Source organism: Mesoplodon bidens (genome assembly GCF_964165515.1).
Source record: "Mesoplodon bidens genome assembly, chromosome: 6".
Lineage (NCBI taxonomy): Eukaryota > Metazoa > Chordata > Mammalia > Artiodactyla > Ziphiidae > Mesoplodon > Mesoplodon bidens.
This window is the reverse complement of record NC_138162.1, coordinates 22,502,043-22,525,367: the sequence shown is the minus strand read 5'-3', so window position 1 is coordinate 22,525,367 and position 23,325 is coordinate 22,502,043. Positions and strand designations below refer to the sequence as shown.

General features: G+C 36.6%; 1 protein-coding gene across 1 annotated transcript in view; it reads right to left on the bottom strand.

Annotated features, from left to right (window-relative positions):
* Positions 1-4,571: 4,571 nt before the first annotated feature.
* Positions 4,572-23,325, bottom strand: part of MELK (maternal embryonic leucine zipper kinase) — an 80,710-nt gene continuing 61,956 nt past the window's right edge. Inside the window, exons 13-18 of the mRNA XM_081236153.1 lie at positions 22,093-22,215; positions 14,855-15,086; positions 13,739-13,835; positions 12,281-12,449; positions 7,359-7,462; positions 4,572-5,120 (exon numbers count right to left, since the gene is read on the bottom strand). Of these exons, the coding sequence (XP_081092279.1) occupies positions 4,943-5,120; positions 7,359-7,462; positions 12,281-12,449; positions 13,739-13,835; positions 14,855-15,086; positions 22,093-22,215 (903 nt within the window). The 3' untranslated portion in view covers positions 4,572-4,942. The remainder of the gene's footprint in view (positions 5,121-7,358; positions 7,463-12,280; positions 12,450-13,738; positions 13,836-14,854; positions 15,087-22,092; positions 22,216-23,325) is intronic.

Sequence of the window (23,325 nt, the reverse complement as noted above, 5' to 3'; positions counted from 1 at the left end):
CCATTTGTTGAAAATGCTGTTCTTCCCCCATCAAATCGTCCCGGCTTTTTTGTCAAAAATCAGTTGACCATTGTGATAGGCAGAAGAATGTCCCCTGACCAAAGACAATGCAACCTAATTCCTGGGATATACGAAAATGAGATATTAAAAGGAGAATTAAGCTTGCAGACAAAATTAAAGTTGGCAAAATCTGGCCTTATAATAGGAAAACAATCCTGCATTATCTGGGTGGGCCCAACGTGATCATCTTTGTTTGAAGATGGAGGATGAGGACCATGAGCTGAGAAATGCAGGCAGCCTCTAGAAACTGGAAAAGGAAAGGAAGTGGATCCTACTCTACAAGGAAGGCTTTTAAATATATAATTCTGTAGGCCTGTATTACATAATAATCATAATCATAAAAATAAGCTTTTAAAATGCATGAAATCACTATGGAATCCAGAAGCTGAAAGTCTTTCAATTCTTATTCCCTTAATAGACTGTATTCTCCTTACTCAGAGGAAGACACTTTGCACTTGCTACTTTTACTAAAAAGAATCACATAACACACTCAACTGTAGTAAATTACACTGTAATAAGGTCTGAATTAGTGAAGTTTTCCTATGTCTTAACCAGTTTGTATAAGATTGCTGCTATAAAAAAGCAATCTAATAAGTATCATATATAATCATGGTTTCCTATATGGTACAATTTCAGGAGAGAGGTATTACCTCTATTTCTAGTATAGGAAAGAACATGGACTTTGGAGCCTGTCATTCCTGGTTCAAATCCAATGCACTTAAAAGTTTTACAACCTGGACAGAGTTATTACTTTGTCTTTCTGAGCCTCAGCATTCTCCCCTGTAAAAAGGATACCACCTCCCTTGCAGAGTTAGTGTAAAGATAAATGAGTTAATGTGTATATGTTATGATGATTTGAAAACATAGATCTAAATCAGGGGTCAGCAAACTTCTTCTTTCAGTACTTTATGATAGTAAGTACTTTCTATTTTGCCGGTCATACATTGTCAAAACTACTCATCCCTGCCACTGAAGCACAAAAATAGACATTATGAGCTACTTTATATTGGCTGTGCTCCCATAAAACTTTATCAGAAAAGGCTGCAGGGTGGCCCACGAGCCATAGTTTGCTGACCCCTGATACAAATCATCCAGCGCAGTATCTGGCACACAGTGGGCACTCAATACCTGACAGCTACTATGATCATTGCTTTATTTCTCCCTATCACAGCTAACAAACACAATCTTTTATTGCTCCTGTGATTCATTCACCATTCTATCATTCCCAACTTCCAAAATATTCAAAACTACCTACAATGCTGCTGCAAAAGCTTCTGGGGTCACCCTACTCCCATCATCCAAACAACTGATCGTCTTCCACGATGTTACTGGACCTCAGATGCTAAAGCAGACAGGAGCTTCAGGACTATTGGTTCAGCTCAGTACTTAAATCCCTTCTATGACCTATCCCACAAATAGTTGTCCAACATGTCTGAACACCTCCAATGACAGGGAAACCACTCTATGTCTAAGTGTCCTTTCTCTTGTCATGTAGCTTGGAGTTTTTCTGAAAGCTGTTTATTGTGAGCTTAAGTTCAATATGAATCAAGGATTTCCCTGGCGGTCCAGAGGTTAAGACTCCACACTTCCACTGCAGGGGGCATGGGTTCAATCCTTGGTCAGGGAACTAAGATCCTGCACGTCACATGGTGTGGTCAAAAAAAAAAAAAAAAAAAAAAGTCCAATATGGTTCGACTTGATAAGTATATACTGAGTCCCTACTATGTTCCAGACACTACTATATGCTGGGGACACAAAGATGGATAAGATATGACCTCTACCTCCAACTCTTCACTGGACTTTCTTTGCCTGCTATTCTCACCAAAACAAGACCCATACTCTCCCTTTGGGAGTCCTCCAGGTTCCAAACTCCCAATTCCTTCAACAATTCTTTACAAATTCCCTCATCATTCTTTCAGACTGCCTTCTTCCTCTGGACATAAGATTCATATATGCCCTATAAAGAAGCCCAGGTGTGGCTGGACAATAGAGAATGGAGCCGACTTACAACTATGCAGATTTAGTTTAGTGTCAACAATCTAAACCATATTTGCCTCTTAGGAACTAACCCAGCCTCATTTAATTAACTCACATCCCTTTAATTTTCTAAATGGTTCTATAGAATTAGAGCTAAGTGATAGATTTTTAGATGATATGGCAACCATTAACATTTTCCTTAAAGAAAAGCAAGATTTATCCTAAATAGCAGTCAGGGAACCTATTTTTACTTGATCCAGTCTATGGGTGGCAGAATTAATAACAGCATTTCTAGACTGAATTGATCCCCAAAAAAGATCTTTAATTTAAAAAATTTTTTAAAGTAAATATACTAAAAACTCCAATTTAAGGATTGCAATTGACAGACTGCATGTTTAAAAGAGAAAATAGAATAGAGAATAGTATCTCTTATATTAAGGTTAAGCAGTGTTTATAAATACGTTTATGTGATGGATCCCAAAGTAAAATATGCTTCTTCCAATGGTTCATGGTCAAAAGTTTTTAAGAGTCACTGTTCCAGACCATGCCATCTGCTGAAGGAATAGAAGGGTGATCTTCTCTTATATTTTATAAAAACAGATAAATTGGACTTTAGAAAATTTTAAACTTTTGTTCTTCAAAAGACACCATCAAGAAAGTAAAAAGACAACATACACAATGAGAAAAAAAATTACAAATATGTATTTGATAAGGGACTTATATCTAAAACTACAGAATTCTTACAACTCAACAATAAAAAGACAACCCAATTAAAAATGGGCAAAGGCTCAAAATAGATATTTCTCCAAAAAAGATGTACAAATGACCAACAGGCACACGAAAAGATGTTCAACATCATTATTCATTAGGGAAAAGAAAATCAAAACCACAATGAGATACCACTTCATACCACTTCACAGGACTAAAATAAAAAAGACAGACAATAACAAGGGTTAGAGAGAATGTGGAAAAATTAGAACCCTCATACATTGCTGGTGGGATCATAAAATGGTAAGCAGTTTGTCAGTTTCTCAAAATGTTAGGTGACTCAGAAATTCCACTCCTAGGTATACACACTAGAGAACTGAACACCTACATCCACACAAAAATTTGTACACAAATATCCATAGCAGCATTATTCATAATAGCCAAGAAGTAGAAACAACCCAAATATCCATAAACTGATAAATGGATAAATACAATGTGATATATCCATACAATGGAATATCATTCAGCAGTAAAACAGAATGAAGTACTAAAATATGCTACAACATGATCAATCTTGAAAATATTATGCTAAGCTGAAAGAAGCCAGACTCAAAAGGCCAAATATTATATGATTCCATTTATACGAAATGTCCAGAGCAGTCAATCCATAAAGGCAGAAAGTAGATTAGTGGTTGCTAGGGGCTGGTGTGGGGGGAGGAATTGGGAGTGACCACTGATGGGTATAGGGTTTCTCTTTCAGGTGGTGAAAATGTTCTAAAATTAGACTGTGGTGATGCTTGCACAAATGTGAATATACTAAAAACCACTGAATTGTACACTTTAAAGGGGTAATTTTATAGTATGTGAATTATATTTCAGTAAAGCTGTTATAAAAAAATTTACACCCCTTGACAGTTCTCCTTTACCCAAACAGTTCAGTGGAGCCTTCAAGTTCCTTCAAGTTTTGCATCACTTACTTCCAGCTATATTTTCAACTCTCATCTCCTGCTATTTTCCCCTGCACCACCTTCTGCCTCCACCCTGAACACACAAAGCCATTTTATAATTCTACGCCTTTGCACATACCGTTCGTGCTGCCAAGAATGTCACTCTGTCTTCTTTCTATTGAACTCTTACATATCCTTCAAGACCAAATACTGTTTCCTTCAAGAAATCATCCCTTACTCCTCCAGACAAAGCTGATCATGCCCTCTCTGCTACAAATACTGGTTGATGTATCTGCCTTGCGAATAGACTCTGAACTCCTTGAGTTTACTAGACAGTATCATCTTCAGCCCTAGAACCTAACGCTTGTAAAAACTTAGTAAACGTTTACTGAATAAATGAATGACAAAACATTCCCTCACTACTGACTAGAAACAGTGCTATTTTTTTTCCAACTAGTTTAATTGGTAGAATCCATACAAAGGTAACTTGAGCGCCGGCCTTTAGAGACCAATAAAGTGAAATAAAAATACAAATTTGAGGCCAACGCTGAGACTTAACGGAAAATTACTATAAAGTAACATTTCATGGGGGCTCATAGTCCAGATAGTTATCATTGTTGACCGAACATACATACTGAAGTCAATACTCTTTTATTCAACATATTAAATGTGTTGTTTAACTCTGGTAACCACAGCTGTGACTTAGTTAACGATCTCAATAAATCCTACTTAAATCAGAGACAGGAAAAAATTATGCAAATGAATTCTTATCTGTTTTTCTACCCAAGGCATATTTGATAACAGATAAAACATACTCCAAATAGTCTCTACTTAATAGTCAAGAAGCCATTTGAGGTTTTATTTGGATCAAAATCAAATACAAAGAAGAGGAGAAGCCTGCTATAGTCGCAAACGGTTTTATTTCAGAAAGAAATTACACATTAAAAGGAGACATAGTTAAGAGCTTACATTCATGTATGGAAGTGAATCTAAGAAAGTCAACAGTTATTAATATACAACGCACATGATTAAAAAAGACAGTAAGAGATAATGCCAGAGGGGCTTGCCTTAGATTCATCCATGAAATAATACCTTTTGTTTAAAAACAAAAAGATATTGGTCTTTAAGATAGCTCTTTAGAAACAAGTTCGTAGTTCCAGAGGACTTTAAAAATCAAACCCATCACACCAGGCTCCATGTAGGCTGTATCGCACCCATACTCATCAGGCAGGATGGAAACCATTCATCAATTAAACCTTGCAGCTAGACAGGATGTCTTCCACTAATCTCTTGTAAACCCAGGCATCACCCTTAAGCCGCTGCCTCCTGATACCCACCACGTCGGGTTTTTGAAGCTGGCACACTTCTAGCTCAAACTGCATTGTCACTTTGCCAAAATCTGACTGTGTTTGACACTTCAGTGTATAGCTGTGAAAAACAAGATAAGAAGCCAGTTAGCAGGAGAACCATGAATATTCTGTATAATACAAGAGATTTCTATAAGCCTCTAGGAGGCCAGCGGGTAAAATGAACCATTATTTCGTATTAAGCAATATAGTCCTGCCTACAGTTTCCAGATGACCTAGATATGCTTTAGTGATGGAGTATGACTGGTGTTTTCCCAAAAGCTAACCAGGATCTCAAAAAAGAATACAGATGAAAAGGCTTTACCAGAATTCTCCATTGCTCCAAAGAAAAGCCCTTTTTTCATAGCTATACACGCCATTCACGCTCAAGAAATCTTCCAGCATCCTTTATGCAAGTCTTTCAATGGTGTAATCTGTGAACATTAGGCCATTTCCACAATGTTCACAACAAAGGAAAGCAGAGGGAAGATTAAGAATATTTTATTTTGTGCCCTTCATCAGAAACTTCTGTCTTTCATGTAAATAAAGCTGAAGCCAGCAACCTGTCGGTAGGACACATGTTTCTGAGGTTTTTCTAACAGTAATAAGAGGTTATGATCATTACAACACTTTAGGGCAGAGTTATAAAAGAAAGTCCAATGAGACAGTACATTCCCATGGTTGAAACAAATCGCATATATAATTAGAACTGCCACATGAACTACTCTGATAATGGAAAGGCCCTGTCTATATGAAGCCTTCCACACATCTTAAGAAATAGGTATGGTTCCTGCAAAGTTGCATAAACTGAATTCATGTAAATCAACTTTTAATTTGTTTACATTATATTTTAGTTTTATTTAATTGTCTTACTGATCTTCAATAGATAAATACAAACAATAAACAATAGGATCAATTCTAAATTTCGGTTCCCTAAATATTTAGGGGCACACGATTAGGCACTGTTCCACGTAAATGGGGAAAAATTACTTGTATCTTTTTTGTATTACAAGGTGTATTAAAATATCATTCTTTTTCTTACTAACTTAGTTATGTCCTTTGGGGCTTGATCTATTAAAAATAAGCAGTTGCTGTCAGAAATGCCATTAAGGTAAAACCCTGTAGTTAAGGTTCCTGATGGGAAGATGAAGCATAGAGCAATTTAGTCATATCAAAGATAAAAAGTGATTTTTCCTCACTGGAGAAAGATAGTAATGGAATATAACCGAGATTAGTGACACCACACCACTGAGAAACTTAGCTTTTGTTATTCTGCTTTGTCACAAAGAAGGTAAAAACAAACAGAGAAGGTAAAAAGAAAAAAGAAGGATAAAGGCAGATCTTCGGGTGGATCAGGAAGTTTGAGGAACAGGTTACTGGTGAATAAATAGCCAGTTACCGATCTGATAGATTATACGCTGAAGGAAGAATAATCGAAAGCTTTCTAACACAGATTTGGCAAGAGGTTCTAACGCTGTGGATAAACCCCAAGCACGAAGAACAGGTCAGAGTTAGATGTGATAAAATGATACCTAAAGAAGAAAGCCAGGGTTCACACAAGAGCACTTGCCAACATTTAGAGATAATGAAAAGTAAAATTACTTTTGCAAAAGATTTTTCTTAAAATCTTACTCTATACTGACTGTTCCAATTAAATGTTTTTGTTAATCTATCAGTGGCTCTTCTTGTTAGTGCTTTAATAATGAAATTTTAAAGAGACATAACTAAGTGGAAATGTTTAGAAAGATGAACATCTTAAGCAACCAGAAGAGGTCTGGCTGTCCAGACCATGAGATCGTGACCAAGGGGGCTTTGATGGCAGTTCATTCAACAGTGGGAAACAGCTAAGGTGAAATAATTTTCTAAAGTAGTGAAAACCAGTTCTGTCCCATAGAACGTCATAAAGAGAAGGAGTCTATATATATATATCCTTGATTTGTTTGAGGTGTCTCATAAATTTAGATTACAACTTATAAATATTATTGTAAAGCAGAACATCAAAGAAAAATAGAAGATGCAAAAGAAACTGGAAGCAGTTCAGATTTTCCTATTTTGAAAAGTCTAACTTTGAAAGTGGTGACAATATGGGCACTTTAAAAACTTCTATAGCTCATATAAAACAAAAGAGAATAAATTATGAACACAGACACTAACATAAAAGCTTTTTGGAAAAATGAGGCGAGAGAAATATATTTTTTAATTATGTTAAACAATTTATAATTTTTTAATTATATTAAAAACATAGGTTGAGAGGGGAATCAACCTATGTTTTCTCAAAGTTCAAAAGACGTCAAGTAATAGATCCAAGTGTGCTTCTTACCCCTTTTGTACAAAGTCAACGTGCTTCTTTGGAAGAATAGACATTATTTCATTCAAGAGTTGATCTGGATTCACTAATCTGGTTGTAGTCACGTTATAGTGAGGCTTAAAAAAGAAAAAGAAGGGGTTAAGAAGTAAATCTTTACATCAACACAAAGACCATCCTACCTCATTTAGAGATCCCAAACTCCTCAACATAGTACCATTTCAAGTGGAAATATTTCAAGAAAAACACTGAAAGAATTTACAACCAGCTCTTGGTAAGTTGGATTGAGATGGCACTGGGAAAGCTTGGATAAATCACATTTATTAGTAACTGCATCCATATCACCCTTTTTATATTTGCATCTTCCTCTCCTACCAATTTTTTAGTAAGTAAATAAATATTAAATAATGTCTATCTCTTTGAGCTCTACCTATTTCCCCCTTCCTACACGGTGATAAAGACTCCTGAAATGTAAACTGTGAAAAAACAAATGCCCTAGAAAATTTCACTTGTATATAGTTGCATGTGTTTCCTTAATTCTTTCTTGATCATTTAAGGAATTTTACAGAATCCCAGGAGGTGATTCTATGACAATTCTATGAAGGAATGAATATAACAAGTATCCCTTTAAAAAAGTAATGTCAGGTTATTTTTTTCTCATTCACTAACAGCATAATTCTCAGAAATAATTTCTTTTTTAAAATTAATTAATTAATTTTTGGCTGAGTTGGGTCTTCGTTGCTGCGCGTGGGCTTTCTCAAGTTGCAGCGAGTGGGGGCTACTCTTTGTTGCGGTGTGTGGACTTCTCATTGCAGTAGCTTCTCTTTGTTGCAGAGCACAGACCCTAGGCATGTGGGCTTCAGTAGTTGTGGCACGCAGGCTCATTAGTTGTGGCTTCACAGGCTCTAGAGCACAGGCTCAGTAGCTGTGGTGCACGGGCTTAGTTGCTCCACAGCATGTAGGATCTTCCTGGACCAGGGCTTGAACCCGTATCCCCTGCATTGGCAGGCAGATTCTTAACCATTGCACCACCAGGGAAGTCCAGAAATAACTTCATTCTTAATTAGTATCTATCCATCCATTCATTCAACAACTATTTATTGACGGCTTACTAGGTGCCAGGCACTGTTTTACTTTTTAATTTTAACTTTTAAAATTATTATTATTATTTTTTGGCCACACCATGTGCCTTACAGGGGATCTCAGTTCCCCCACCAGGGACTGAATCCGGGCCACGACAGTGAAAGCCCGGAATCCTAACCACTAGACCACCAGGGAACTTCCCCAGGCACTGTTTTAATAGGTTTTGGAGACAGAATAAAATCCCTACCTTTCTAGCAGTACCTTCACTGTCAAATAAAATTATACTTTCTATGTCTTTCAGATTTCAGTTCTTTTTATAAATAACAAAATGCTGAGGTTAGAAAAGACCCAACTACCTTTCTTTTCACATTAAGAACCTATGACCCAAAGAAGAGCTATAAGTTTCTTAAGATGGGGTTTCCCAAAATGTGATAAAAATAATAACTGGAGTTATACAATATAACTCTAAGTGGTACATGGATAAATATTTTTATTTTAATATTTATATATTTGTTCCAATCAGATTTAGCAAAATATGATTAGAAAAACTATGACATATGGTTTCCTTTAAAATAAATACAAGTTTTTAAAAAGTTAGTCATCTTGGGGCTTCCCTGGTGGGGCAGTGGTTAAGAATCCGCCTGCCAATGCAGAGGACATGGGTTCAAGCCCTGGTCCGGGAAGATTCCACATGCCGCAGAGCAACTAAACCCACGCGCCACAACTACTGAGCCTGCGCTCTAGAGCCCGGGAGCCACAACTACTGAGCCCACGTGCCACAACTACTGAAGCCCGCACACCTAGAGCCCGTGCTCCACAACAAGAGAAGCCACCACAACGAGAAGCCCGTGCACCGCAAAGAAGAGTAGCCTCCGCTCGCCACAACTAGAGAAAGCCCGTGCACAGCAACGAAGACCCAACACAACCAAAAATAAATAAATAAATAGACAGATAAACAAATAAATAAATAAATAAATAAAGTTAGTCATCTCGATTGTGGTGGTGGTTTCACAGGTACATATATAATGCCAAATTATATTAATTGTACATTTTTAATATATGCAGATTATTGCATGTCAATTATACCTCTATAAATCTGCTTTTAAAATGCATCATATAAAGAAAGTACCAGATAAATAACAGTGCAGATGATATGCTGATATGCCAACATGAAGGTGACTGTCAAATGACTAGAGTTCAGGAACCTCAGCTTCAAGTTATAAAAGAAACAAGTGGCACAGCTATGACAGGCCCCCCTGTCTCTTGGCCTCCAATCCAGGACTTTTTCACCAAATTAGATTGGCTTTTTCAAGATAATAACAAACTGAACACTTTCAAATCACAATTCAAGTGATTCCTTTGTAAAATAAAGAAATAATCCTATTTTATCTATTTAAATTTCAGACTTTTATAGATTGCTTCCTAAAAGAGGGCTTAACTACATATGATTCGCTACCTTAAAAAATTAAGGTGTTCTTTGTACCACCTTTTTTTCCTTTTGGTCGCACCGTGTAGCATGCTAGATCTTAGTTCCTTAACCAGGGATCAAACCCGTGCTCCCTGCAGTGGAAGCACAGAGTCTTAACCACTTAATAGCCAAGGAAGTCCCTTTGTACCATCCTTTTAACTTTTCTATAAGTTTATAATTTTTTAATTTAAGAACTAGGTGTGGACTTCTCTGGTGGCTCAGTGGTTAAGCATCCACCTGCCAATGTAGGGGACACAGGTTCAAGCCCTGGTCCAGGAAGATACCACATGCTGCAGAGCAACTAAGCCTGTGTGCCAAAACTACTGAGCCTATGTTCTAGAGCCCGTGAGCCACAACTACTGAGCCCGTGTGCTGCAACTACTGAAGCCCACGCACCTAGAGCCTGTGCTCCACAACAAAGAGAAGCCACCGCAATGAGAAGCCTGTGCACCACAACGAAGAGTAGCCCCCGCTCTCACAACTGGAGAAAAAGCCCGCACGCAGCAACAAAGACCCAATGCAGCCATAAGTAAATAAATAAATAAATAAAAGAAAAGAAAAGAACTAGGTGGAAAATGAGGATAATCTCCTAAAGTAAGTCTTTCAGTTCTGAAAAACTTAAAACATTATAAAGGGTTAAAGATCCAAAGTTAGATAAAGCTTCAGATCTTAGGTGTGTGCTAATTACAACTGTGGTTCTGCTACATTGGGGTTAAAATGCTCAACAATGATAATAATAATGATACTTGACACTGGAACACCTTATATGTAGAAAGCATTTCATATGCAATATAGCATCTCATACAGTCTCATTTATATATCCCAGCTCTGTGAAGCTGCCAGGATAGACACTGTCTCCAGTTTTAACAAATAAAAAAATTGAGATAGTCAGAGATAAAATGACTTATCCAAGCTACACTGTATGAAGCTGAGGCTACAACCCAGGCTTCTCATTCCCAATCTTGTGATTTTTCTCCTACATCCTGGAAGTACTGGGAAATATCTAGAAAGCCAACTAATATCACAGCAGTTCCTACTGAAAAATGCATTCAAGTTCCAAATAATTTACATTGGTGAACATTTTTAGAATATCATCTATTAGTATTTGATAACCACTGAGCTTCTCAATAATGTATATAATTGGACAAGTTTCCTTAATTTTTATTTAATATTTTCAGAGAAATGAGACCATGATTTTCATAATCCCAACATCAGGGTATGAAATACCTCACAACTGTCTCCAACTAGAGAACTCTTAGAATAAAAAGATAAAATATGCCTAATAAACAGCCATATGCAACATAAAACTCCAGTGCATTATGTAAGTTCAACAAGGTAGCAAATACTAATGGAGAAGTCCTATCTTCTCTCACTTTAAGACAGGACATAAATGGGATCTCAGAACATTCTCCCCTGAAGCACCCTTCCACCCAGCAGCTCAGCATTTTTCTTCCTCCAAACCTGCCTAGATTTGCTCAAAATGAGACTCTCAGTGCAAAATCTAAACACAGACCCAGTCCCCAAATCATGGGGAACACCACCATCTGCTCTTCCCTCTCTGGGCCCCACACCTCTTGGAACATGTTTTTATTACAGCAATAAGCCCCATGGATCAGAGCAACATCCCTGCCTGTTTTCACTGCCGCTCTATGAGTTCCTCAAAGACATGAGCTGTCTCTTATTCTTCCCTTCACCTCTTACTTCCCCCAAACAAAAATGTCATTCATTAGTTGTTTGAGTGAACGCTCAGAGAGAATCCAAGAGAGTAAGAAGTACTTTATATCTACTAATCACTTCTTTTTCTTTTCCTATCCCCACCAAATATACTGTCCACACCACTGACACATTAAACATGCTCTAAAAACATAATAGGTCTGTCAAGTAAGGTCCAAACGTCTTAGCCAGCCTATTTTCCTGACCTGTTGCTATTTTCCTCACACACAACACACTCAAAGTTCAAATTAACTTCCCATGCATTCAGATATTTCGTGAGGGCCTACAAAGGTACCCATGTGTCAGGGACTCTCCTATGTACCAGAGATAGGACAACTGACCTCAAGCCCCCATCCTTAAGGCAGTTCCTTATATATGCCCCATGCTTCCGCACCTCCTCTTTTGCCTCTGTGCTTAATCCCCCTACGTGAACTTTAATATTTGAATTTTAGTTATTTGCTCCTCCAAAGGAGCAACTGTATCTAATTTACCTCTGCATTCTCAAAGCCCACTGCATAGTAACATGTATATTTTAGGTGCTCAAAAAATATGTATTAAATAAATTAAAAATACTAATCAATTCATTCATTCAGTACTTTCCTTTAAAAAAAAAAAGTAGTTCAGTTAGCAGTCAGCTTCTAAAATCCATATTAAAGAATTCCAGTCCACTTACCTTTAGTCTTCTTGGCCCATCTTTGGCCGAGCCCTTCCTTTTGCTCCTGGTAAGCACAGTGATAACCTTATCCAACCCCTTCTCAAGGCTCCCAAACACTTTGGTTCCTTTTCTTTTTGGAGTATCCTCTACATGTACTTGGTTAAGGTTGAGTTCCACTGAGCGACACCTTAAAAAAAAAAAAAACAATGAACCCATGAGTAAGAGTTGGACTTCCTGCCTGTTGGGTCCCTCACAGAGGTACATTTGTCCTGGCTGTTAGGTGCACCTCATTCAGGTATGCCTGGCCAAGCCATCTTACTCTTCCTCAGGGAGCACAAAAGCCATCTTCCACTGAAATGTAGCCATCAACTTTCCCCCAAGTCAACTATCAAAACTATTTTTCCCTTACCTTTTTTTTAGTGTCAAATATATAGAAAAGTTGAACAAAAAGTATAATAACCATCCATATATCCTTCTAGAGTCAACAACCGTTAATATTTTGCCACATTTGCTTTCTCTACATATATATAATAAATACATTAAAAATATGTACATCAAAGTAATCCATCTGAAGATATCACAACGCTTGGGACTTCCCTGGTGATCCAGTGGGCAAGACTATGTGCTCCCAATGCAGGAGGCCTGGGTTCAATCCTTGGTCGGGGAACTAGATCCCACATGCATGCGGCAACTAAGAGTTCGCCTGCTGCAACTAAGAGTCTGCGTGCCACAGCTAAGAGTCCACACACCGCAACTAAGAGTCCGCATGCCGCAACTAAAAGACCCCACACGCCGCAACTAAAGATCCTGCATGCCGCAGCAAAGATCCCGCATGCTGCAACTAAGACCTGGCACAGAATGAATGAATGAATATTAAAAAAAAAAAGATATCACAACCTTTTACTCTGAAACACTTCAGCATACATCGCCAGTGAATAAGGACATCTTCCTACATAACCACAATATCATTATGATATCAAGAAAATTAATAAAAATGCCATGGCATCTAATATCTAGTTCACATTCTAATTCTCCCAATTATCCTCAAAATGGAGCCTGCTCAAAAAAAAATAACTATAAAAGATAATGAAAGGTCACCTATGCTGCAGACCTGTTTGTACAAGAGGAATGGGCTTTACCTGAAGCACCCTTTAGGATCTTTAATATTTGAGTGACTGCTGTTTGTTACTGGATGTCTATACTCCACTGGCAGAAGTGTAGGGAAAGATGGGCCTCAGCACAGGAACTGTATTTTAAGTTAAGGTGCCAGTCGTACTGCTGATGAGTCTCACAATTCCACCCTGAGAAAGGCAGTGGCAACAGCCTCAGTAATGACCACAGACCACGTTCATACAGACATTCCTATAGTCCCTGACAGAATCTACATGATGGTTTACCTTAAGTGGGTTTATCATATATGAAAAAAGGAAATCTGGTTACATATACTAAACAAACTATACAAAACTGAACACTTACCGCCTCTCAGGGCTAATGACACCTGTTATTAACTTCTCTGTTCCTGCTGAATTTACTGGCATTTTAACTGGGGTCTCTTTCAGGCACTGGTTTCTAGCTATTAGAAAAACAACAAACACAAACCATATGTAGCTGACATGCTATAGTTTCAAATTTTCCATCTATAATGCATATATCACCGTATTTATTGGCTCAGAAATATTGTAATCACTTGCCCAGTGATGTTAAGGCTCTAATCCTTTAAAGAAATGTTTCCAGATGATTTATAATAAAAACAAAATCATTTTGCCTTACATGTGTGGCTCTTCTTTTTCTTCACTGTAAAACTGAGGCCATGCTTATGATTTTATCACAAATATCATATGAAAAATATAAATAGATCACACAAATAATATTTCATGATTACTGATTCTCCTTTCTATAAATAAAAGTCAATCTGTATTTATGCCTTTAATGAATATACTACTGAGAGGTGTTAATTCAATTCATAGCCCTTTCAACTCCTATCAGGCAAAGAGAATAGTCCCCTGTGAAAGCTGACAAAAGTTATTAAAGAGATTGTAAGCTTTGGTTATTTTTATATTCCCTATTCCAAAATTTGGTGTTTTATTCTAGTAGGGTATTTGTATACCAGATAGTTTGTGACAAACCTGCATTAACAAATCTGGTAACTACTCATTAGTTAACTTTTTGTTCATGATCTAAAAGTACACCAATGAGAGATAATAATATTCACTTCATAATAAATATAAGATGACAAGCTTTTAAAAACAGATCGGGGGTTTTGTTTCGTTTGACCATACAGCATTACTCTCTATAACCATACAGCATTACTCTCACTGGTTCCATAAGAACAAGAAAATAAAATTAATCAACAATATCTATCAAAACAGTTTTCATCTTTGTATACTGAGAGTATACAAAAAATTTGAAGGTGATTAATATGCTTTCATTTCAACTAATGCAAATAACATATGCTTAAAAAGCAGCTTGGCTTCTCCTAGCAATTCCTGAGAGCATTGCTAGCCATTTCTGACCTGCTATATGTTTATTTAGCATGATAAGAAGAAGGAATTTCAAGATGTTTTACCACTGCTTAATCTACACAGCAAATACCTTTTGAGGGTGTACTGTAATGATTTGGTGTAGTGAGTATTTCTCTTTTATGCTGGTTCTTATTAACTGGAGTCTTTGGCTCAGGAAATGAAAAGCACTCGTCATTCTTCACAGCAGACTTAGGAGTATATACATTCTCTTTGTTCTTTAATTTATTGGCAGATGCTGTGCATAATACTGGAGTTAATGATTTAGATTCCAGACCATTTGACTCTGTCCAATGCTTGGCAAACTGGAAAATAAAAGTTACTGGATAAAGCACACTGAAGAAGAAACGTCAATTTCTTTACAACATGCCTTAATCATTTGCAAATTACCTTGCACCATTTTTATTAAAATGAAACACTATCAAAAGGATATTATGGGCAATACCAGGAAATTTGAAAATGTATATTCAGTTCTCTTTAGTACATGTAGATCACCTTAGGCTGTTCTATTGACAGGTAATTTTCAACATGTTTTGGGCCGTATTTAATCAAACATACCCAGATTCTAGGCAATTGAGGATGGGCACATATAAATCCCTAAGAATTGCTTCCCATACCTGGACTGCCAGTTTGTCTCTAATATGTAACAAGAAATAAAAGTTTAGTCAATGACCGGCTCAGAAAAACCATGTTAAAATACTCTAACAGAAATGTTGGATAGAAAATATACTTTAATCCTTTAAAATTTATGGTCGAGCTTGCAAAAAAGATAGGAAAATCCTCAGAGGCCAAACTAAAAATAGGAGCAGGAATTCAGAGATGTAATCAAGGCTGAAACTGTCCGCTGCCCTAAGGGCATCTACCTACTCTCTCATATAATCTACGGTAGGAGTAGATTAGACTCACGCACAGTGCTAAATTAGAGCCAAAGCTCCCATGTAAAGCCAGGAGGGGCTATAACTAAAATGAAAGGGTGAATTAAATATAAACCTGCCCTGCAAAGGACTCGGTAAGAAAACGTGTCTGTCCTGGCCATGGCTCTGGAGGAGAAAAGAGAGTTTCCTTTAATAAGTTTTAAGTTGCCACAGGACAGTCTTCACAAAGGTTTGGAGCCCAAATTCATACTACCTGCATGATCCCCAGAACTTTCAAGCCTAGAATTTGATTTAAAGTAGTCCTAGTCCTAAACTGGTTGTGTTCCAGGAACGTGACATGACAGAAGCAAACACAATTCCTAGCTGAAAGAAAAGCTTCAATCCAACACAACCCAAGACCTCAACCCTTAATCCAAGCTTCGAAGAATTCGCACAGAGTTCCAAGAAAAATGAGCCTATTAAAAAAAAAAATGCGGGCTTCCCTGGTGGCACAGTGGTTGAGAGTCCGCCTGCCGATGCAGGGGACACGGGTTCGTGCCCCGGTCCAGGAAGATCCCACATGCCGCAGAGCAGCTAGGCCCATGAGCCATGGCCGCTGAGCCGGCACGTCCGGAGCCTGTGCTCCACAACGAGAGAAGCCACAACAGTGAGAGGCCTGCGTACCAAAAAAAAAAAAAAAAAAAAAAAAAGCCAAAAGATACAAACACCATGAGCAAAAGTCAGCAGAAAAAAATAAACAAAAGGATCAGACCCATAAAGATGTCAGATACTGAAATTACCAAGTAGAGAATATAAATATGTTCATATGTTTAAAATAATAAAAGAAATTGAAAACATGAAGAGGAATGTTAAAGCAGTTTTGAAAAAGAATAAAAATCTCTAGAAATAAAAAACATCATGATAAAAATGAAAAATTCAATAGACATGTCAAATAACAGATGAGATAGAAATGAAAAAAAGAATGTGAATGTGAAATAAATCTGAAATGATCTAGAATGCAGGCCAGAGAGAAAGATATGGGATATATGAAAGAGAGTTTAAAATAAATGGAAAATGAAATTTAATGGTCTAACATATGCCTATTCTAAGTTCCAGAGATAGATAATAAAGACGATGAAAAAGCAGCAATTATTCAAGGAATTTTCCAAAATTGATTAAAGATACAAATCCTCAAATACAGGAAACACAATGAATCATAAACAAGATAAATAAAAAGAAATCCATATCTGTATTTACTAGGCTGTACAACTCTAGAGGACACTACCCACAGAGACAGTAACCCTAACAGTGAGACTGCAGAACACCAAAAACAAAGAGAAAATCCTAAAAAGAGCCAGGGAGAAGACTAACTAGAAAGGAACCTGACTGACAGAGATTTCTCAATGGTAACAACAGAAGCAAGAAGAGAGTGGAATAATATCTTCAAACTGCAGAGCGTAAAATAACTGATAAACTAGAAATCAATACAGAAGGAAACTACATTCCAAAAATGAAAGTGAAATAAAGACAATTTTAGCCAATTTAGAAAGAGTGTTTGCCATCAACTGTGACTTCCACTAAAGGAATTTTTAAAGGATGTACTCCAGGAAGAAGAAAATAATTTTAGAATGAAGGTTTGAGAGATAAGAAGGGTAAGTAAACAAAAGAAAATGTGAGTCAATCAAATAAATACTGATAGTATACATTCTAAAAATAATATGTAATTTATGAAGTTAAAAATGTATAGAGCTAAAAACAAATTGTACCACAGTTATGCAAGATGTAACTACTGGGGCTTCCCTGGTGGCTCCGTGGTTAAGAATCCACCTGCCAATGCAGCGCACACGGGTTCGAGCCCTGGTCCAGGAAGATCCCACATGCCGCAAAGCAACTAAGCCCATGCACCACAACTACTGAGCCTGTGCTCTAGAACCCGCGAGCCACAACTACTGAGCCCACGTGCCACAACTACTGAAGCCCACACGCCTAGAGCCTGTGCTCTGCAACAAGAGAAGCCACTGCAATGAGAAGCCCACGCACTGCAACAAAGAGTAGCCCCCGCTCACCTCAATTAGAGAAAGCCCATGCACAGCAACGAAGACCCAACGCAGCCAAAAAATAAATACATTTTTAAAAAAAAAAAGATGTAACTAGTGGAGAAAAATGAGTGAAAGGTCCAAGAGACCTCCGTTTACTACTTCTGTAACTTTCTGTGAATATATAAAGATTTCAGAACGGAAAGCTAAAAAAAATAGATAGCTAAAATACTGACATATCAATAGTATTTAGTAATCTAAGAGAGGGTGATCAGAGAGTAGTGTTCTAAGGATTTCATATGTTTAGAAGAAAAGTAAAGATACAGATTAACTTTTTATTTGGTTAAGTTAAATAGCATGTTAACAGATTAAATATTAAAATAAAATAGAAACCAATGGAATGAAGGGAAAAATTGACATAAGAAACAAGAAATATAGGAAAAAAATACAGAAAAAGTGGGACAAATAGAAAGCACAAAATAAGATGGCAGATACACAATAAGAACATTAGTAACCAAAATAAATGTAAATTTGGTAAGCTCTCACTTGAAAGACAAAGATTTTCAGTTTGCATACCAAATCTAGCTATATGTTGTTTTTTAAGAGATATACCTAGGGGGAGTGGAGGAGGGATGGATTGGGAGTTTGGGCTTAGTAGATGTAAACTATTATATATAGAATGGATAAACAACAAGATCCTACTGTATAGCACAGGGAACTATATTCAATATCCTGTGATAAACCATAATGGAAAAGAATCTGAAAAAGAATGTGTGTAGGTATAACTGAATCACTTTGCTGTACAGCAGAAATTAACACAACATTGTAAATCAACTATACTTCAAAAAAGTCATTTAAAATCTTAAAAAAAAAGAGATACCTAAAATATAAGGGCATGAAAGGTTGAAAATAAAAAGATAAAAAAATATAAACCAAGAAAATAACAACCAAAAAAAATCAATACAGCTATCTTAATATCAGAGAAACAAATAGACTTCACGGAGAAACACATAACTAGTAATAAAGAGGATCACTATAAATGATAAAAGGTTCAATTCACCAGAATAAAAATTCTAAACTTGTATGCTAATTATATACCTTCATACATATATATATGAAGCAAAAATAGAACTACAAGAAGAAAATGACAAACTACCATCCCATTAGAAGATTTTTAACATATCCCACTCTCAAGCAGATAAGTTTACGGGTCAAGCAGACAAAATATTAGTACGGACGTAGAAGATTTAACAACAGAATTTAATAAGATTGGTCTAATAGAAAAATAAAGGCAGAAAATAACAAAATGGAAACTAAAATATAACAGAATCAATAAGGCCAGAAGTTGGTTCTTTGAAAAGACTAATAAAATTGACAAAACTCTGGTAAGACTGATCCAAAAAATGAAAGAGCTGCAATAAACAAATACACTTCAGCAATGAAAAGGGGGACATAAACACAGATACTACAGATATTAACAAGATCATAATATCCTCCTGTTGATTTTATGCCAAAACATTTTTTAAAACTTGTACGAAATGGACACTAGAAAAACAAAATTCACCAAACTGATGAAAAAAAGTTGAAATACTGCGTAGTCCTATAAACACAAAAGAAATTGAATCAGTAGTTGACTAGCTTCTCACAGAAACATTCCAGGCCCAGATAGTTAGATAATAAGTTCTATCATACATTCAAGGAAAATATAATTAATAGCTCTTAAAAACCATTCCAGAGAGCTTCCCTGGTGGCGCAGTGATTGAGAGCCCGCCTGCCGATGCAGGGAACACAGGTTCGTGCCCCGGTCCAGGAGGATCCCACATGCTGTGGAGCGGCTGGGCCTGTGAGCCATGGCCGCTGAGCCTGCGCGTCCGGAGCCTGTGCTCCGCAATGGGAGAGGCCACAACAGTGAGAGGCCCGCATACTGCCAAAAAAAAAAAAAAAAAAATTCCAGAGAACAAAAAAGAAAGAATATGTCCCAAGTCATTTTCAAAGACTAGTTATAATCTTAATGTCAATCAGATATGATTAATATAAGATGGGATGGGCAATCTTAATGCCAATCAGATATGATTAATATAAGATGGGATGGGATGCAAAAACTGGAGAAGAAAGCCTTTCACTCTTTATTCAGCTGTTCCATATTGTTTGAATTTTTTACAAGATGAATGTATCTATGTATTACTTATGTATCAATAATAATAAAATTAAAGTTTTCAAATGAAAAAAATCATATAAGAAAGAAGATAATAGGCCAATCTTATATAAGAACATAGACACAAAAAAACTAAACAAAATGTTAGTAAACTAAACCCAGCAATGTATAAAAACGATAGTAATACATCATGACAAACTGGGCTTATCTAAAGAATGCAAGATTGGTTTAACATCAAATCTATTAATATAACATATACTACATTAACAAATGGAAAGAACAAAACCAGATGATTATCTCAACAGATGAATTCTATCTAACCTTTTTTCTGCAACAAAGATTCATAATTTTTAAACAAATCTTAGCAAACCAGGACTAGATGAAAAAAAGGTGTTAATCTGAAAAATATGGGGTCGGCGGGGAGAGAGGGAAAAGAAGGATAAGGGAAAGGAGAACAGAGAGGGGGAAGGGGAAAGGGGAGGGAAAAAGAGAGAACAAACATCATATTGAATGATAAAATATTAGAAGCATCATTCTACAATTGGGAAGAACAGAAGAATGCTTACTATACTGCTAGGACTACTAAGTGCAGTAATAAAAAGATATTAAAGGCATAAGAACTGGAAAGGAAGTAACAAAACTGTCATCCATAGATGATATAATTTTCTACAACACTCAAAAGGATATACAGGGCTTCCCTGGTGGCACAGTGGTTGAGAGCCCGCCTGCTGGTGCAGGTGACACAGGTTCGTGCCCCGGTCCGGGAAGATCCCACATGCCACAAAGCGGCTGGGCCCCGTGAGCCATGGCCGCTGGGCCTGCGCGTCCAGAGCCTGTGCTCCGCAGTGGGAGAGGCCACAACAGTGAGAGGCCCGCATACCGCAAAAAAAAAAAAAAATGTGATTTTAAAAAACCTACCATTCCCAATAGCAATAAAAAACAAAAGTACTCAGGAATAAATCTAGTAAATCTAGTAAAAGATATGTAAGATCATTTTAGAGAAATTTATAAAATTTTATTGAAAGCAATTAACTAAAACCTAATAAATAGAGAGGTATACTGTGTTTACAGATAGGGGGATTTGAGGATATAGACTTCAGTTTTTCCCAGGTTGAATCCTAGAGTCAGTGTAACTTCAATTTTTAAGTGTATGTAAAATTTATCAAAATGATTCTAAAATGTATATGGAAATGCAAAGGAGCAAGAATAGACATTCTTAAAGAAGAAGATGGGAGCAAATTGGCCATCCAGATAAAAGAAATATAAAAGAAATATTATAAAACTAAAGAAATAAGACACATGGTATTTGTACAAATAAACCAATAAAACAAAATATTTCTCAGAAGCAGACACACTTATATATCAACTTGATATATGACAGAATTGCCACTGTAGATCAGTGCAGAAAGACTGGACTTGTCAATGGTGCTGGCACAACTGATTATAAAAGGGAAAAATTGATTCCCTACCTCATACCATACAAGAGAATTAATTCTCCACAGACTAAAGACTTAATGTGAAAGGAAAAGCTTTAAAACTTTTAGAAGCAAGATATGTGAATGCATTTATGACTTCTGTAAAATGATTTCTTTTAAAATACACAAAAATTATAAACCATAAAGGAAAATACTGACAACTTGTAACATTAAAATTAATTACTTCTGCCATCAAAGTAAAAAGACAAGTGACAAATCAGACAATATACCTGCAACACACAACCAACAAAGGATTAAAATTAAAATTAAATTAAGAACTTCCTTAATACCACCAAGAAAAAAGAAACAATTCAACAGAAACATAGGCAAAGTACACAAAAAAAGCCATTTCATAAAACAGGAAAAACCATTGGCTGATTAATATATGAAAAGATACATAAATAACCAGAAAAGTACAAATTAAAACCACAGTGAGATATCACTTTACACTCACCAGATTAGAAAATATTAAATAACAAAAAATATCAAGTATTGATAAGTTTGTGGAGCAAGAGGGACATGTAAATTATACCTCATTTTTTAAAGAGGAGGGGAGGGAAGGGAAGGAAAAAAGAGTGGTGAAGTGCTCCAAAATGGAATCTTGGCTTTCTTCAACTTAGAAATAATTGGCTTCCCTTTCATTTATATTCCAACAATCTCCCATTAATATTTTCAGTGGCTTAGGAATTCATTAAATTTGCAAGCACAAACTAGATCTTATGTTAGAGCCTATATATTTTTTATAATTGAGATAACATATTCTACTTTAAACAGTAATAAAAATAACCAACCTGTGGTGTTTGTGGAGTAGCCACACCTGTTGATGAAATATCTTCACACCATTCATAGTCTATTAATCCAGCCACATAATTTTCATCACTGGTGATCACATCTTCTAGACTCAGATTCTTTGGCTATTCAAAATAGAAGAACTCAGAAACAACACCACCATGATTCAATTTTAAAAGAGTATATTGCAGGCACAGGGCAAGGTCCTTGAAGCAGAAACAGATGAGAGACAGTAGACTGAAGGAGATCACCACCCAAAACAGGAAGTCAAAATTTTTAAATTCAAATTATTAGATAGGAGAATCTCTGACTCTCAAACAAGATGCCTTGGAACATTCTTATGTTATATGGGAATCTACTTAGCATATCATTATCAGATAATCACTATAACACCAGACAAATAACTCTTTTGCAAATCTATAAATAAGAAGCTCTCTGACAAAGTAGAAGATGGAAGGGACTCTGAAATACAGGTTTCTTGGTTGCAAGAACATACTGAGTAGCTTGCAATTTCTACTAGGAATAAATTAGACTTATGAAAGATCTCCTGGAGACAGGCTATTTGGGGTCCTATGCTAATAATACCACCAGTCATTCCCCCTCAAAAAACTAGAAGTACACTAGATATACCCTAAATTCTAAGACTATGGAGTATAGTTGGATTTTTTATTTTTCACTCCTTTCCTTTCCTTCAATATCTAGTTAGCCTGGCCAAGCAACTGTACTTGAATTTCTTACATTCCATCCTTTCTTTTCTAATTTTCTGATTTCAAGGACAAATCTTCTCATACCTGAACTATTCAAATGGACAATATGGTCCCTGCCACCAATCTTCCCACCCTCACAACCAGGGGTGACAGAGTTCTCCGGGGTTGTCAATTACCATTAACTAGAACTAGCTACATGGAGTGCTAGGCTGAGAAAAATACTAAAGGCTAAGTCTATGCCCAGTGGGGAAAAGCACAGTGTCATATGAATGAAGGCTGTCAGGGTACTGCAGTAGAGAATAAAGGCACATAAACATCCCTGACTGAACAATTCTATATACAACTGGATGAACTCTGAAAATCAGTCATGTTGGTGACATGTCATGTCTTGCTCAAAAACCCAGTTTCCCATTACTTACAGCATAAAGTGTAACCCTCTGACCTGGCATTTTCAAGGTTCCCTACAATCTAGCTCTCAGCTACCCTTCTAGATCACCCATTCACTCTCTTCCTCTTTTACTTTTCCCC